The 18,871-nt window shown below is 44.5% G+C and overlaps 1 protein-coding gene across 2 annotated transcripts in view; it reads left to right on the plus strand.

Annotated features, from left to right (window-relative positions):
- LOC144506175 (chloride intracellular channel protein 4-like) overlaps positions 1–18,440 on the plus strand; it is a 28,465-nt gene extending 10,025 nt beyond the window's left edge. Inside the window, exons 3-6 of one of the 2 annotated variants that reach the window (XM_078232023.1) lie at positions 6,358–6,483; positions 8,852–8,958; positions 14,316–14,497; positions 18,133–18,440. In XM_078232023.1, coding sequence (XP_078088149.1) covers positions 6,358–6,483; positions 8,852–8,958; positions 14,316–14,497; positions 18,133–18,294 — 577 coding nt within the window. In that variant the 3' untranslated portion in view covers positions 18,295–18,440. Of the gene's footprint in view, positions 1–6,354; positions 6,484–8,851; positions 8,959–14,315; positions 14,498–18,132 lie in introns of both variants that reach the window. The other variant, XM_078232022.1, reaches the window with a different exon arrangement.
- Positions 18,441–18,871: the final 431 nt, after the last annotated feature.

The following is an 18,871-nucleotide window of genomic DNA, read 5'->3' on the forward strand; positions in this document are numbered from 1 at the left end:
AGCATAGACACCAGTCAAATGGCCTGTTTCTGTGCTGTATATCTGATGTAATTCTATGTAAGCCTACGTTATAAGTCAACAGCATCATGATGTGTCTAATATGTGATTACTGGGACAGCAAAAAACGAAGAACAAGACGGACCATGAACTCTCTTTTTGTCCAACAATTCCTTAGACCATAGCTGACACCATCACAACTCGATGAATTCCGAGACTTACGATCCTGCCTTTTGATATGAGATTGATCTGCGTACCTACAGTTAGTCCTAGTGTGTGCTGTCCTGTGTGACTCCAGGTTAAAATGAAACCCAGTTTACCAAAAGTGACCATCTCCCAACACCTGACTGTAAAACTAGGAGATCTGCACACAAAAGCACAATTCGTGGTGCAAAATAAGATGCAGAACTAACTCCCCAGATGTTGATAACTTTACTGTCCAGTGATGGAATAGAACCTTGTGGACTGGGAGGTCTGAGGATCGGCCTTGCTCTGTATTTACAGTTGGTCTCAGTTGATTGGGGGGACTGTAAAGAGGGGGTTGGGGGAGGGGGGGGAGGTGCAGGAGAGTGGAAGCTTTACAATTTCTATTATCTTTAGACAACCGCTGTTGCATTTTACCAGTTGTTGGGAAAATTGTTTACAGGATATGTGTTACTTCCTATTGTGCACAGAATGGTTTGCACGAGTTACATTATTCCTGCAGAACCATGAAGAGTTGAAATCACAGGTAAACCCGGCTTGTTTAGCCTCAGTCACCTGTTCGGGTCACACTGAGGGGGAATTTAGCATGGCCAATGGATCTAACCAGCACGTCTTCCAGACTGTGGGAGGAAACCGGGAGCACCCGGAGGAAACCCCCAAAGACACGGGGAGAATGTGCAGACTCTGCACAGAGAGTGACCCAAGCCAGGAATCGAACCCGGGTCCCTGGCCAGGCAGTAGTGCTAACAACTGTGCCACTGTGCCATCCCATACTTTAAGTCAACTTGAATTATTGGATGATTTGAATTGATTTTTGTGCAGGAACGGCTTTGAATTGTTTGAGTGAGATTGTGGCTGGGACATTCATAGAATCATAGAATCCCTACAGTGCAGAAGGAAGCCATTCAGCCCATCAAGCCTGAACCGACCACAATCCCACCCAGGCCCTATTCCCGTAGCCCCACATATTTACCCTGCTAATCCCCTGACACTAGGGTCAATTTAGCTTAGCTAATCAATCTAACCCGCACAGCTTTGGGCTTTCTGCCCATTCCCCGCCCAGCAGGTTTTCCTGCAACGGATGCATGAGCAATTGGCCGCCGGCAGGATCTTCCGGCCCTGCCAAAGTCCACAGCCTTTGCATGGCTTATTTGCCCTGCTGCCTGAGAACCCGCCAGGGGGGTGTCAACATTGGCAGGACGGGAAGATCCCACTGGCGGGAAGGGATGGAAAATCCTGTCCTGAACCTGACACTGTTGCAAAAACCCTGGTGTGTTTGGAGAAATTCACAATGAGCCTTAGCTTGTCTCTCCCTCCTAACTGCTTCTGCTGCACATTACGGCTTAAAGGCATTTGTCCTGGAAACCTGAGTTACCGAAACAGAAATAAGTTGCCACTTGCATACTTTTGCAGCACTCCCATTAAATAATAGAACACTGACAAAGGCTAATAGTGACATCTAGTGACAGTAAATGGGGTTTCTTGTTAATCAGATTATTTTGTGACTGGAATCTTGTTCTCCAACCTATTCCTCCCTCTGAACTTCCCATTCATTCAACACATTTCTCTTGTGCCCCTCCTCAAAATCACACTTTGACCAGATTTCTGGTCACCTTTCTTTAAAGTTTATTAATTACTGTCACAAGTAGGTTTACGTTAACACTGCAATGAAGTTACTGTGAGAATCCCTTAGTCGCCACACTCCCGTGCCTGTTCAGGTACACTGAGAATTTAGCATGGTCAATGCACCAAACCAGCATGTCTTTTTGACTGTGGGAGGAAACCGGAGCACCCAGAGGAAGCCCACGTGGACATGGACAGTGACCCAAGGCAGGAATCGAACCCGGGTCCCTGGTGCTGTGAGGCAGCAATGCTAACCACTGTGCCATCATGCCGGTCCTAATTTCTCCCCCTTTCGCTTCTCCTTACACCTCTGCGAAGGGCTATGGGTTATTTTTCTACGTTAAAGGTGCGTTGTTTTTGCAAATTGGTATTAAGCTTGGAGACTCCTTTTCTCAAGTCTCACTAGTCCAAATGACAGCAGTTCTAGTTATTTGATAGTGTGAGGGAGTATAAAGATATAGCCCTATAAATTGGTGCAGAGGAGATACCCGATCCTCTACACTGGTAGAGGATCCCACCCTTCCATCCTCCTCTAACCTAATTATAAGTGTGGGGAAGTTTTTTGTTTTCTTTTTTTCTTGCTGGTAATGGCTTCAGGGATGGCAGTTCAGGCAGTATGCTGCATCTCCTGTGGGATGTATGTGGTGAGGAAATCCAGTAGTGTTTCAGGAGATTTTAGTTGTAAGAAGTGCATTAGATTGCAGCTTCTGGAGGAGCGTGTAAAGGAGCTGGAGGGGGAGGTAGAGGAACTCCGCATAATTCGGGAGGCGGAGGTGGAAGTTGATAGGAGTTATAGAGAAATAGTAACTCCTAGAAATGAGGCTTGGGTCAATGCCAGGAGGAGGGGTAAGAAGCAATCGGGAAGACAATCCCCTGGGGCGGTTCCCCTCCATAATAGGTTTTCGGTGCTGGAGGCTACAGTTGAGGAGGAATCAACTGAGCATAGAGAGCAGATCTCTGGGGGTGAGCCGAGTGAGAAAGCTCAGGTGGTTAGGGGCTGTAAAAGACTGGGCCTTGTGATTGGGGACTCCACAATTAAGGGGACAGATAGGAGGGTCGGAACTAAAGGTAGGGACTCAGGGTTGGTGTGTTGCCTACCAGGGGCTGGGGTCCGGGATGTGTCTGACAGGGTATTCAGGACTCTTAGGGGGGAGGGAGATAAACCACAAGTTATTGTACATGTGGGGACACACGACATAGGGAGGATAGGGGAAGGGGATATTAGGCAGGGATTTATGGAGTTGGGGTGGAAACTAAAGGCCAAGACTGACAGAGTGGTTATCTCTGGAATCTTGCCTGTACCACGGGATAGTTTAGAGAGGAATAGGGAGAGGGAAGGTTTGAATTCATGGCTGAGGGGATGGTGCAGGAGGGAGGGGTTCAGGTACTTAAGCAATTGGGGCTCGTACTGGGGAAGGTGTGACCTCTATGAGAAGGATGGTCTACACCTTAATCAGAAGGGGACCAATATCCTGGGGGGTAAATTTGCTAAGGCCATGCAGGGAGGTTTAAACTGATTCGGGGGGGGGGAGGGATCCTGAGTAGTGGGGCTGAAAGTGAGGGATGCATGGATGGGGACTGCAATGCACGGCATTGCAGAGGTGGGGTGGAGCAGGGTTTGAAATGTGTATACTTCAATGCCAGGAGTATTCGCAATAAAGTGGGTGAACTTGCAGCGTGGATCAGTACCTGGGACTTCGATGTTGTGGCTATTTCAGAGACATGGATAGAGCAGGGGCAGGAATGGATGCTGCAGGTCCCGGGGTTCAAATGTTTTAGTCGAAGTAGGGAAGGAGGTAGAAGAGGGGGAGGGGTAGCATTATTGGTCAGAGATTGTATCACAGTGTCAGAGAGGAGGTTTGATGAGGACTTATCTGTTGAGGTAGTATGGGCGGAGATTAGAAATAGGAGAGGAGAGGTCACCCTGTTGGGAGTCTTTTATAGACCTCCTAAAAGTTCTAGAGAGGTTGAGGAAAGGATTGCGGAGTCAATCCTGCTTAGGAGTGAAAGTAATAGGGCAATTGTTATGGGGGATTTTAACTTGACTAATATAGACTGGAATTGTTATAGCTCTAGCTCGTTAGAGGGGTCAGTTTTTGTTCAAAGCGTGCAGGAAGGTTTTTTGACTCAGTATGTAGACAGGCCAACTAGAGGTGAGGCTATATTGGATCTGGTGCTGGGAAATGAGCCAGACCAGGTGCTAGACTTGGAAGTTGGTGTGCATTTTGGTGATAGTGACCACAATTCGGTTACGTTCACCTTAGTGATGGAAAGTGATAGGCATGAACGTCGGGCCAGTGGTTTTAGCTGGGGGAAGGGTAATTATGAGGCTATTAGGAGAGAATTAGGAAACATAGGTTGGACTAGGAGATTACAGGGACTGGGAACGTCCGACATGTGGAGTTTTTTCAAGGGGCAGCTACTGCGAGTCTGTGATAGGTATGTCCCTGTCAGGCAAGGAGGAATTGGTAGGGCTAGGGAACCGTGGTGCACCAAAAAAGTTTCTTTGTTGGTTAAAAAGAAAAAGGAGGCTTATGTTCGGATGAGACGTGAGCACTCGGGTAGTGCACTAGAAAGCTTTAGATTGGCTAAGAGGGAGTTGAAGAGCGAGCTTAGAAGGGCTAAAAGGGGACATGAGAAGACTTTGGCGGATAGGGTTAAAGAGAATCCTAAGGCGTTCTATAGGTATGTCAAGAACAGAAGGTTGGTTAGGGCAAGTTTAGGGCCAGTTATAGATGGCAGAGGGAAGTTATGTGTGGAACCGGAGGAGATTGGTGAAGCATTGAACCAATATTTCTCTTCGGTGTTCACGCAAGGGGACATGAATATAGCTGAGGAGGACACTGGGTTGCAAGGGAGTAGAATAGACAGTATTACAGTTGATAAGGAGGATGTGCAGGATATTCTGGAGGGTCTGAAAATAGATAAATCCCCTGGTCCGGATGGGATTTATCCAAGGATTCTCTGGGAGGCAAGAGAAGTGATTGCAGAGCCTCTGGCTCTGATCTTCAGGTCGTCGTTGGCCTCTGGTATAGTACCAGAAGATTGGAGGTTAGCGAATGTTGTCCCATTGTTTAAGAAGGGGAACAGAGACTTCCCCGGGAATTATAGACCGGTGAGTCTCACTTCTGTTGTCGGCAAGATGTTGGAAAAAATTATAAGGGATAGGATTTATAGTTATTTGGAGAGTAATGAATTGATAGGTGATAGTCAGCATGGTTTTGTGGCAGGTAGGTCGTGCCTTACTAACCTTATTGAGTTTTTTGAGAAAGTGACCAAGGAGGTGGATGGGGGCAAGGCAGTGGACGTGGTATATATGGATTTTAGTAAGGCGTTTGATAAGGTTCACCATGGTAGGCTTCTGCAGAAAATGCAGATGTATGGGATTGGGGGTGATCTAGGAAATTGGATCAGGAATTGGCTAGCGGATAGGAAACAGAGGGTGGTGGTTGATAGTAAATATTCATCATGGAGTGCGGTTACAAGTGGTGTACCTCAGGGATCTGTTTTGGGGCCACTGCTGTTTGTAATATTTATTAATGATCTGGATGAGGGTATAGTTGGGTGGATTAGCAAATTTGCTGATGACACCAAAGTCGGTGGTGTGGTAGACAGTGAGGAAGGGTGTCGTAGTTTGCAGGAAGACTTAGACAGGTTGCAAAGTTGGGCCGAGAGGTGGCGGATGGAGTTTAATGCGGAGAAGTGTGAGGTAATTCACTTTGGTAGGAATAACAGATGTGTTGAGTATAGGGCTAACGGGAGGACTTTGAATAGTGTGGAGGAGCAGAGGGATCTAGGTGTATGTGTGCATAGATCCCTGAAAGTTGGGAATCAAGTAGATAAGGTTGTTAAGAAGGCATATGGTGTCTTGGCGTTTATTGGTAGGGGGATTGAATTTAGGAGTCGTAGCGTTATGTTGCAACTGTACACAACTCTGGTGCGGCCGCACTTGGAGTACTGTGTGCAGTTCTGGTCCCCACATTACAGGAAGGATGTGGAGGCTTTGGAGAGGGTGCAGAGGAGGTTTACCAGGATGTTGCCTGGTATGGAGGGGAGATCCTATGAGGAGAGGCTGAGGGATTTGGGATTGTTTTCGCTGGAAAGGCGGCGGCTAAGAGGGGATCTTATTGAAACATATAAGATGATTAGAGGTTTAGATAGGGTGGATAGTGATAGCCTTTTTCCTCTGATGGAGAAATCCAGCACGAGGGGGCATGGCTTTAAATTGAGGGGGGGTAGTTATAGAACCGATGTCAGGGGTAGGTTCTTTACCCAGAGGGTGGTGAGGGATTGGAATGCCCTGCCAGCATCAGTAGTAAATGCGCCTAGTTTGGGGGCGTTTAAGAGATCCGTAGATAGGTTCATGGACGAAAAGAAATTGGTTTAGGTTGGAGGGTCACAGTTTTTTTTTAACTGGTCGGTGCAACATCGTGGGCCGAAGGGCCTGTTCTGCGCTGTAATGTTCTATGTTCTATGTTCTATGTTCTAAAACTGTTTCGCCTGAGAAATCTTCCATCTACTGTGTCCCAGCAGGAAACCTGCCGACTTGCAAAATCTGGCACCTGGCACCAACCCTCCATTTTTGACCTTCAATGGAGAAGTCAAGACAGACGTTAACAAGATAGAGGAATTTCTAGAAGACAAATTGGTACCACCAAGGTCTGTCTCTGCCCGTTGTCCGTGAAATCATTAAAAGTGGCAAAATTACTTAACAATATGCAACTGAATTGAGGCCAAATCATTGTCTGATTTCAAGAAGAATTTAGATATAGTTTAAAGTTAAAGTTTATTAATTAGTGTCACAAGTAGGCTTAAGGGATCAAGAGATATGGGGGGGGAAGGGGGTTCAGGATATTGAATTTGATGATCAGTCATGTTCATGATGAATGACGGAGCAGGCTCAAAGGGCCAGATGGTCTACTCCTGCTTCTAGTTTCTAGGTTTCTATGAATTATTCAAGGTAGGTGCTTCAGCCCAATTTGGTGGATAATATTTACATATTCACAAAACCAAAATGCTCATTAACTAAAAGATAACATCTTGCTCGAGCAGTGGCATCTAGAGGTGTGCCTGGTAAGTTAGACCTTTCCCACTCTTCAACTCAAAATGCTACACTCCTCGAACTACTGGAAGGGCAAGCTAATATCAGCGAGGACCGCCAGTCCGTCTCCTTCACCAATGAGATTTAAGGATTGAGAAATAGAACAATGGAGAAAGAGGATGAATTAGATTTAGATCTGAGACGGAAAGCAAAATAAAGTGAGAGAAAGAAAGATAAAAGCAAAATACTGCGGATGCTGGAATCTGAAACAAAAACAGAAAATGCTGGAAAATCTCAGCAGGTCTGGCAGCATCTATGGGGAGAGAATAGAGCCAACGTTTCAAGTCGAGATAACCCTTTGTCAGAGCTGAGAACAAAGAGAGTCAGCAGAGATTTATACTATGAGTGTGGGGAAGGGTGTGGAATGGGACAAAGGGAATGTAAATGAGTATACAGAAGGCTGAGAAGGTGCTAAAAGTGTCCATTAAATGATCAGAATGTGTGAATGGCAGAACAGAGGTGCAGATCGTTAAAGGACTGCCTGAGGAATGTGGCAGTTGCCCTGAAGAGGAGGGAGGGGGGAGAGGGTCAAGAAGGAGAGCTGAAATGGAAAGTGGAAAATTGGAAGTGAGAAAGAAGGATTATAAAATGGATGAATGAGATGAAATGGAATGAAATAAAATAAATGGAAATGGGGTGAAGGTGGAGGAGAGAGTTCATGCTCTGAAGTTGTTGAACTTAATGCTCAGTCCAGAAGGTTGTAAACTGCCCAATCGGAAGATGAAGTGCTATTCCTTCAGTTTGTGTTGGGGTTCACTGAAAACAGAAAGAAAGATTGGGTAAAGGAGAGAAATAAACAGAAAGGAAAAGTAAGAGAAGAATTTAAAATATAAAACGTGGAATTCTTTTAAATCCAAAGAAGCATTTATTACAGACAGGGGTAAAACCAAAAATAAATGCATTATAATTATATTATAATTTAAAATATCTTATTTATTTATATGCCATCTGTATGAACACCAGACATTCCAAAGCACGTCAAAGCCAGTGAAGTATGTTTGAAGTGTAGTTACTATTGTAATGTAGAATATGTAGAACCAATTGGCACAGAACAAACTCCCACCAACAGCAAAATGTTAATGACCAGATAAACCTCACCAATTCAGATGGTGCCCTTTCTGTGTGAGAGGGAATCATTAACATTAACCTTGCATTATCGGTTATTAATTTTTTGGAAAGGCACTTGTTCAATGTGAGCTCTAATTTTCCACAGTGAGTTTAATTATTATGCAAGTCCAACAAGCTCGTTAAAATAATGGGAGAGGTTAAGGACAAGATGTTGCTTCTACAAAGCAAATGACAAAAGGGAGGTTTTAACACCTGCTGGCTTGATTTATGTGTGAGTAACACAGTTCATCGTAAACCCAGCATTGATTTTCCAGGAAGATTCATTCCAGTGAAATCCAAGCTGTTCCTTACTGCATTACTGATCCACACAGTGTCAAATTTCTAATCTCTAGTTAGTTACACTGGCATTGACAACCCTTACTTAGACTTCAGGGTCCCCAAGTTAAGAGCAAATGATCAGAGAAGTGTCCACGGACAGCTTCTTCCCTGCTGCCATCAGATTTTTGATTGGTCCTATCATATGTTAAGCTGATCTTTCTCTTCACCCTATCTGTACCTGCAACACTACATTCTGCACCCTCTCCTTTCCTTCTACATATATAATCTATGAACAGTATGTTTTGTCTGTACAGTGCGCAAGAAACAATACTTTTCATTGTATCCCAATCCGTGACAGTAATAAATCAAATCAAATCAGTGACTTCCTGGCTAAATGTTCATATGATGACCTTGAGTGAGTGGTTGCAGATCTTGTGTGAAGTATGCCAATATGGTTCAGTGTCCTACCAGTGAGTAAAGAAGTGTTGCCAAGAAGTATTTGTTCTGAATGATGTATAATGATGACAGTGTGCTTTCCAGATATCCAAGGCTTTCTGCCAGACATCCTGAATCGAATTCAGCGGGAAATGATGTATTTGCCAAGTTCTCAGCATACATTAAGAATGTGAGGAAAGATGCAAATGAAAGTAAGTAAGGTGACTACAACTGTAATAAAACAATGCACTGGAAATACACAGCCTGTCACTCAATACCTGTAAAGAGAAAACTTCAGCTATGATCATTTGGCGAGTTATTTTGCTTTACATTTGACTACAACTGCTCACACATAGCCGTTTTAAAAACAGGAAGTGCTGGAAAATCCATCTGTGGAGAGAGAAATGGAGTTAAAGTTTCAAGTCCATCTTCTTCGGAACATTATTTCTTATAAGTTCGTAAGATATAGGAGCAGAATTAGGCCATTCGGCCCATCGAGTCTGCTCTACCATTCGATCATGGCTGATATGTTCCTCATCCCCATTTTTCTGCCTTCTCCCCATAACCTTTCAAGCCATTAGCAATTAAAAATCTGTCTAACTCCTCCTTAAATTTACTCACTGTGCCAGCATTAGAAACTTACAAGATAATGAACGGCTTAGATAGGATGGACGTAGGGAAGTTGTTTCCATTAACAGGGGAGACTAGGACGCGGGGGCACAGCCTTAGAATAAAAGGGAGTCACTTTAGAACAGAGATGAGGAGAAATTTCTTCAGCCAGAGAGTGGTGGGTCTGTGGAATTCATTGCCACAGAGGGCTGTGGAGGCCGAGACGTTGAGCGTCTTCAAGACAGAAATTGATAAATTCTTGATTTCTCGAGGAATTAAGGGCTATGGGGAGAGAGCGGGTAAATGGAGTTGAAATCAACCATGATTGAATGGTGGAGTGGACTCGATGGGCCGAATGGCCTTACTTCCGCTCCTATGTCTTATGGTCTTATGGTCTTATCCACCGCACTTTGGGGTAGCGAATTCCACAGATTCAGAACCCTTTGGGAGAAGTAGTTTCTCCTCAACTCTGTTTTAAATTTGCTACCCCTTATCCTAAGACCAAGACTTCTCGTTCTCGAATGCCCCACAAGAGAAAGCATCCGTTCCACGTCTACTTAACTTGATAAAGAAGCAGCTTGATTGTCGATATGTATATTTTATGTTTAAGGTGAAACATATCATTGCTGGTGAGTGAAGCATTCTTCATCTGGGTATCCAAACCCTACCCACCAATATTATAGGGACAGGAGTACATCATTCAACCTCCATAGTTAACTTTATCATTCAATCATGCATGATCTGTAACTGAAGTCCATTTTGACCTCCCTTAACTCCATATCTTTTGACATCCTTCCCTGACAAACACCTATCAATCTCTATCTTGAAAGCCCCAGTTGGCCCAGCATCCATGGCCTTTTGGGGGCGAGACATGGCTTAGTTCATAGAATCCCTGAAGAGCAGAAGGAGGCCAATCGGCCCATTGAGTCTGCACTGACGCTCTGACAGAATATCTTACCCGGGCCTTCTCCCCCACCCTATCCCTGCAACCCCACACATATACCATGGCTAATCCACTCAACCTGTACATCTTTGGACTGTGGGAGGAAACTGGAGCACCCGGGGGAAACCCACACAGACACGGGGAGAACGTGCAAACTCCACACAGTCACCCAAGGCTGGAATTGAACCCTGGTGCCTGGCACTGTGAAGCAGCAGTATTAACCACTATGCCACCATCCCAATGGAATTCAGATAGAGAAGAAAGCAGCCTGTGTCAACAATGTATCTTGACATCAACCTCAGCAAAGCACAACTACTGCTCCTATTTTCTTTTCCTCGGACCAGTGATCGTCATGATCTCCTGGATATTTTATGATAGTAGAGAAAGTGTGCGAGTGGTGGTAGCCACAAGCAAAAAGGTGGGTTAAAAAAACCTCTCCTGCTTAAAACGTATGTCTCATTGATCCTCTATGTTATTGTCTTGTTAATTACTTTGTTAATGTTTGCTAATGTCATTTACATTAAGATTAAGAGAAACAGGTGATGGGTCTTTGAGCATATATAAATGGGGGATATTGCTTGCACTTCAGCACTATGTTTCTAATCTTCGGTCACTGTTGGGGTGGGGATGGGGGAAGGGGGGAGGATCGCATCGTAAGCCTGCTCCTGGGTCTGGCCAAATTGGTCATTGACGTCCCAGGGTAGAAATATCAGGGGGGGACATAGATTTAAGGTCCAAGGAGATGTGAGAAGCAAGTTTTTTTGCTCAGAGGGTGGTAAGTACCTGGAATGCGCTGCCAGAGGAGGTGGTAGAAGCAGATACAATAGTAACGTTCAAGAGGCATCTTGACAGATACATGAATTGACAGGAATAGAGGGATACGGGCCACATAGAGGCAAATGTTCTTTAACTTAGAAAGCTATCATGGTGGGCCGAAGGCCTGTCTCTGTGCTGCACTGTTCTTTGTTTTTATGTCCAGGCAGTGGGCAATTGAGGGGGTCAGCCAGACCTCCCTTTAACTCCATATCTTTTAACATCCTTCCCTGACAAACATCTATCAATCTCTATCTTGAAAGCCCCAGTTGGCCCAGCATCCATGGCCTTTTGGGGGTGAGTCATGGCTTAGTTCATAGAATCCCTGAAGAGCAGAAGGAGGCCAATCGACCCAATGAGTCTGCACTGACGCTCTGACAGAATATCTTACCCGGAGCAAGCTTATGAGGAGGTTCTCCTTCTCCTCCCTCCTGAAACCCTTCCGTACCAGGTGACCAAAGATTAGGTGGGTTGAGGACTGAAGTGCAACCAGTTGACCCTATTTATATTCTTTTAATAAAACAAGCATTGGTGTTTGGGTTGTCTTGGAGAGGGAGCGCGCAGTGTCCACCAGCACACTTCAGGCCTTCCGTGACCAATGGGCACGGCGGGGGCTGGTGTGCATCACCACCCCCAGGAATGATACTTTGCTTAGTTAGCTGAGTTCCCTTTGATATCTTGTTTTAGTTACAGTGCCCCACCAGCAGCTGTTTCCCTTTCTCATTTATTGATTTTTATTTATTGATTTTTGGCTCATCAAAGAAGTATAAAATGGGGGCTTCCCCACCAAGGTCTATCACCCCCATTCATGAGTTTATTTCATTGATCCTTTGTTTTACTTGTGATGTGGAGATGCCGACGTTGGACTGGGCTGGGCACAGTAAGAAGTCTCACAACACCAGGTTAAATCACGAGCTTTCGGAGCACTGCTCCTTCCTCAGGTGAGTAGAAAGGTGGGTTCACAAACACGGCATATATGGACAGAGACACAATTGCAAGATAATGGCTGGAGTGCGAGTCTTTACAGGTAATCAAGTCTTTACAGGTACAGACAATGTGAGTGGAGAGAGGGATAAACACAGGTTAAAGAGGTTGAATTGGCTCAAGCCAGGCCAGTTAGTGATTTTGCAAGCCCAGGCTAAATGGTGGGGGTTACATGTAGTGTGACATGACCCCAAGATCCCGGTTGAGATCTGCACACATGAGGACGGCCTCATTCGGGATCTTGGGTTCATGTCACATCAGATGTAGCCCCCGCCATTTGGCCTGAGCTTGCAAAATCCTACTCACTGTCCTGGCTTGTGACAATTTAAACCTCTTGAAGCTGTCATTATCCCCCTCTCCACTCGCACTGTCTGTACCTGTAAAGACTTGATTACCTGTAAAGACTCGCACTCCAACCATTATCTTGCAATTGTGTCTCTGTCTATATATGCCCTGTTTGTGAACCCACCTTTCCACTCACCTGAGGAAGGAGCAGCGCGCCGAAAGCTCGTGATTCCAAATAAATCTGTTGGACTTTAACCTAGCGTTGTAAGACTTCTTACTGTTTTACTAGAGTATGAACAGGGAATGCCTGGGGGAAATGGGAGGAAAGGTGTGAGACTGAACTCTCAATAAACTCTCTTGAGAAAGAAAAGCTCTGCGTCTTGATTTCAGCTTCACCAATAGGCTTGGATCCTATTAACACTAATCTAGTATCCGACAATGTATCTCCTGTCTGGTGGTGCACAATCTGTTGTGTGTTGCTGGATACAGCATGGATAAATGATAATGCTTTTACCCCTATTTTACAGACTAGCATAGTGTAAGGCATCAGAGTGTCTCAGGATCAGTATAATAATTGAACTACGGAACAATAGGATCCCTACAGTACAGAAAGCCCATTGGGTTTACACTGACTCTCCAGAAATTCCCCGACTCCCTCTCTGAGCCCACTCCCCCACCTCCGACTCTCACCAACTTTTACAGATGCACCATAGAAAGCATTCATTCTGGTTGTATCACAGCTTGGTATGGCTCCTGCTCTGCCCAAGACTGCAAGAAACTGCAAAAGGTCGTGAATGTAGCCCAATCCATCACACGAACCAGTCTCCCATCCATTGACTCTGTCTACACTTCCTGTTACCTCGGCAAAGCAGCCAGCATAATTAAGGACCCCATGCACCCCAGACATACTCTCTTCCATCTTCTTCTGTCAGGAAAGGTCTGAGGTCACGTACCAACTGATTCAAGAACAACTTCTTCCCTGCTACCATCAGACTTTTGAATGGACCTACCTCACATCAAGTTGATCTTTCTCTACACCCTAGCTATGACTGTAATACTACATTCTGCACTCTCTCATTTCCTTCGCTATGAACGGTATGCTTTGTATAGCGTGCAAGAAACAATACTTTTCACTATGTTAATACATGTGACAATAATAAATCAAATCAAATCTAAAGAAGAGCATCGCACCTAGGCCCTCTCCCCCTGCCCTATCCAAATAACCCAGCACATTTACCATTGCCAATACACCTAACCTGCACATCTTTGGACACTAAAGGGCAATTTAGCTTGGCCAATCCACCTAACCCGCACATCTTTGGACACTAAAGGGCAATTTAGCATGGCGAATCCACCTAACCCACACATCTTTGGATAAGCTTTCTGATTGCTACCCTTTGCTACTTTCTTGGGAAACTGATTTGACAGTTCTGTATAAAAGTTGTTGCTGTTTGATTTCACCAAATGGCTTCAGAGCATGTTGGAGGTTGGGGATGGTGCCATCAAGTGGCTAACGGTGGATGACAACACTATATAATATTTCAGTATATTGTAGAAGAGCACTTCCAGTCCACTAAATGTGGTGACGTTTACTGTTGCGTTGACCTCTGAGAAGAATCTTCCTCCGTCGTAGGAAGCAGATAGATCTTGGATCGGTGGAGTTTTCAACCCGGGTTTGGGGTAGGACTTTGGCTGGCATTTTAAAAAATCATTGTGAAGAGGAGGAGAGCGGTGAAACTGAGCAGAAAGAACAAGAAGGGGAGGGAAGATAATGCAAGATGAAAGGATTGCTTAAGAGAAAAATAACAGAGGAAGGAGTGGAAAATTTGAAGCTGGGAAGCCCAGAGCGTGGGATTTTGGGTTCCCCCCTCACTTCTATTTCTTTCTTTCTCTTTGTTTCTGATGCCTACAATCACTTTTCTCTCATTTGTTCAGGTTTGGAAAAGGCCTTGCTGAAAGCTCTGAAGAAATTAGATGATTATTTAAACACACCTTTACCTGAGGAAATCGATGCCAATAGCACAGAGGAAGATATTTGTTCCAACAGAAAATACCTAGACGGAGATGACTTGACCTTGGCAGATTGCAATCTCCTGCCAAAGCTCCACATTATCAAGGTTTGCTTTGATTTATATTAAAACTGGATGAAGGTTGAAATCATATTTAATTATTATCATAATGGTGTCATTTTCAAAAGCCTTGTGTTTTTAAGAAATAAATTTATAAAATAGTACAGTGTAAAAAAAAATCCCATTCATGGAGTGAAGTCTGTGTCTGCACTGAGTTTCAGGAGCCCCAACCATGTCCAATTGATTTCCTTCACTCCTGCTTTCGCCCCTTCCCCTCCCAGAACTATGCTAGGATTCCCCTTGTCCTCACTCTCCAACAGCTTCCATAGATTTCCGCTTTCTCCAGCATGAAACACATCTTCCCCTCCCACTGCACAGACGCAATGGGCCATTTTCTGTCTTGTATACCTCTATGACTCCCTCTCCTGTCAGCGTGCTGCGGAGACCATTCCATATGTGACACCCTGGTCCACTCCTCAGTGACACCCCAACACCTCAACCCTTCCCACAGCACCTTCCCATGCAATCGTAGGAGGTGTAAAACCTGCCCTCTCACCTTCTCCCTCCTCTGTCCAAGACTCCAAGCACTCCCTCCAAGTGAAACAGTGATTTACTTGTACTTTTCTCAATTCCTTTTCCAGTATTCGCTGGTCACAATGTGAATTCCTCTACATTAGGGAGACCAAACACAGACTGGATGGCTGTTTTGAGGAATACCTGCTCTCAGTCCACAAACATGAGCCCGACCTTTCAGCCATTTTAATTCAGCACTGTGCTGTCAGGCTCACCTTTCTCTCCTCGGCCTGCTGCAATGTTCCAGTGAAACCCAACACAAGCCTGACGGACAGCACCTCATCTTCCGATTAGGCTTTCTGGACTCAACACTGAGTTCAACAACTTATTAGGGATTGTTTCTTGGAACAGTATGTTCTGGAACCAACCAGGCAGCAGGCTATTCTGGATTTGGGATTGTGTAATGAGGAGGGATTAATTGATGACCTCGTCGTTAAGGATCCTCGAGGGAGTAGTGACCGTAGTATGATAGAACTCAAAATTCAGTTTGGGAGTGAGAAAGTGGAGTCTCACACTAGCGTCCTGGAATTAAACAAAGGAAATTACATAGGCATGAGGACAGATTTGGCCCAGTAGAGTGGGCAGGAAGGCTAAAAGGTAGGACAACAGATGAGCAGTGGCAGTTGTTTAGGGAGATACTCAAGTCCTCACAACTAAAATATATCCCAGTGAGGTAAAAAGATGGTAAGGGGGTAAAAACATCCATGGCTAAACAAGGAGGTCAAGGACAATATATAGACAAAAACTAAAGTATACCATATTGCAAAGGCCAGTGGCAGGCCAGAACATTGGGAAACGTTCAAAGATAAACAAAGGGATACTAAAAATGTAATAAAAAGAGCTAAGGTAAATTACGAAAATCCATTGGTTATAATATTCCAAAATTCCCTGGACACAGGAAAGGTTCCAGTGGATTGGAAAAATGCTAATGTAACGCCCTTATTCAAAAGGGAGGGAGGCAGAATGTGGGAAATTACAGAGCAGTTAGTTTAACATCTGTTGTTGGGAAATTGTTAGAATCAATTATCAAGGAAGCAATATCTGGACATTTGGAAAGTCAAAACACTATCCATCAGAGTCAGCATGGTTTTATGAAGGGCAACTCATTTTGACTAATTTGCTAGAGTTCTTCAAGGATGTAACAAGCAAAGTGGATAATGGGAATCCTGTAGATGTCGTAAATCTGGACTTCTTGAAGGCATTTGATAAGTTGCCGCACAAAAGGTTAATTCACAAGGTTAGATCACATGGGGTAATTTATTAGCTTGGATAGGTGACTGGCTGATGGACAAAGACAGAGAGTCAGGATAATTTTTTTTTCTGGATGACAAGAAGTAACTAGTGGGGCACCACAGGATTCGGTCCTTGGGCCCCAGCTATTTACAATCTATATTAATGATTTGGATACACGGATAGAAGGCTCTATAGCCAAATTTGCAGAAAACACAAACATAGGCGGGACAGTAAGTTGCAATGAGGAAATAAGAACCGTACAAATGGATATAGATAGGTTAGGAGATTGGGTCAAAAATGGGAAGGTGACTTATTATCTAAATGGGGAGAGACTTCAGGGTGCTCCGGTGCAGAGGGATCTGGGTGTCCTCGTTCATGAGTCACAGAAATCCAGCATGCAGGTACAGCAGATGATAAAGAAAATGAATGCAATGTTGGCATTTATAGCTAAAGGAATAGAATATAAAGCTGAGGAAGTATTGTTGCAATTATACAAGGCATTGGTGAGGCCGCACCTGGAGTATTGTGCACAGTTTTGGTCCCCTTATTTGAGGAAAGATGTAGTGGCATTGGAGGCAGTTCAGAGGAGGTTCACTAGATTGATTCAAGATGAGGGGTTTGTCGTATGAAGAGAGATTGAACAGTTTAGGCCTATACTCCCTGAAATTTGGAAGAGTGAGGGGAGATTAAGTTAAGGTATACAAGATGATAAAGCAGATGTGGAGCAGATGCTTCCTCTTGTGGGGCATTCTAGGATGAGAGGTCATAGTCTTAGGTCAAGGGGTAGCAAATTTAAAACAGAGTTGAGGAGAAGCTACTTCTCCCAAAGGGTTGTGAATCTGTGGAATTCACTACCCCAAAGTGCGGTGGATGCTGGGACAGTGAGTAAATTTAAGGAGGGGTTAGACAGATTTTTAATTGGTAATGGGTTGAAGGTTTATGGGGAGAAAGCAGGAAAATGGGGATGAGGAACATATCAGCCATGATCAAATGATGGAGCAAACTCGATGGGCCGAATGGCCTAATTCTGCTCCTATATCTTATGAACTTCAGATCATGAACTCCATCCACCATATTAATTCTTCATTTTTGCCATGTGCCGGTGTGAATCTCATTTTTCATGTTTTTGGTTTTGGACAGGTGCTGTTCATTATTCTGTCTTTCACACTTAAACTCTGGACAACAACTTTAATTATTTATTGACTACAACAATTGCCATCCCCTTTGCCTTTTGTTCATGACACCGTGGACATTTAAATCACTCCTGATCTCTATCCTGTCTCAGACTTGCTCTTCTGTTCTTCCTGCTGAGTGTTTCCAGCACTTTCTGATTTTATCACCCCCCCCCCCCCCCCACCTGTTGAGGCTGTGGGTCAGTTGGAAATTTCAATGCTGAGATTGATAGCTTTTGGCTGACCAACAGCATTCAGAGTTACGGAACCAATGGAAGTAGCTGCAGTTAAGATGCAGATTATCCACAATCTAACTGAATGACGGTATAGACTCGAACGGGCCGAATGGCCTACTCCTGATCCTATTTCGCACATCAACATGCACCAGTCAGCCCTGCAGACTTTCGGAAATGGTTAAATGTGGGGGGCGGGGGGGGGGGGGGGGGGGGGGCGTTTGGGCTATGAGCCCATCTGTATCGAGGGACTGCGTTAAGATGTATCTCAGCACATTTGAATTTTGACCTTTGCAGTCTGCAGTGAGATATCCCAGCAGGTTGGGAATTAAAAGGACAGAATGTGCACAATCCCATTGCTCTCACATCATTTACATTTTTGCAGCAAATTTGTTTTTGGCGTGCTCAGTTGCCTCGCCTGTGTATCAAGAATATCATTCAAATAAATGTTTTGTCTTTTTCCTTCGTTTAGATTGTAGCAATGAAATACCGAAATTTTGAGATCCCTGAAGAGATGACTGGAATTTGGCGATACCTGAACAATGCTTATGAAAGGGAGGAATTTGTAAACACGTGTCCCGCTAATCGTGAGATCCAGATCGCGTATCTAGATGTTGCAAAGAGAATGAAATAATTCCATTGGCACAGCTCGGAATGTACATTTGCTCTCAGAGTGCAGGATATTGCTAAATAATGAATCAAGGTTTTCCAAAATGCTTAACAATGTTGCACATTTTTCACTCCTTGTACTTGAGACATAATTAAAGGTGATCATAAGGCAATGATGTTGGTTCCTGCTAATGTGTGGCTGATCATTATACTGAGCAGTGCGGATAGTTAATAGAGGTATAACACCGGCAGGAACACCGGTGGATGTGGTGGTCCATTTACTTCGGTGGCACGGTGGTTAGCACTGCTGCTTCACAGCACCAGGGACCTGAGTTTGATTCCCAGCTTGGGTCACTGTCTGTGCGGAGTCTGCCCGTTCTTCCCGTGTCTGCATGGGCTTCCTCCGGGTGCTCTGGTTTCCTCCCACAGACCGAAAGACGTGCTGGTTAGGTACATTGGCTATGCTAAATTCTCCCTCATTGTACCCGAACAGGCGCCGGGGATTTTCACAGTTGCGGTGTTAATGTAAGCCTACTTGTGACACTAATAAATAAACTTTTAAAAAACCTTAAACTTAACATATCCTGATAGGCAGACAGGGC

This window comes from Mustelus asterias, chromosome 17 (genome assembly GCF_964213995.1).
Source record: "Mustelus asterias chromosome 17, sMusAst1.hap1.1, whole genome shotgun sequence".
In the NCBI taxonomy this organism is placed as follows: Eukaryota; Metazoa; Chordata; class Chondrichthyes; order Carcharhiniformes; family Triakidae; genus Mustelus; species Mustelus asterias.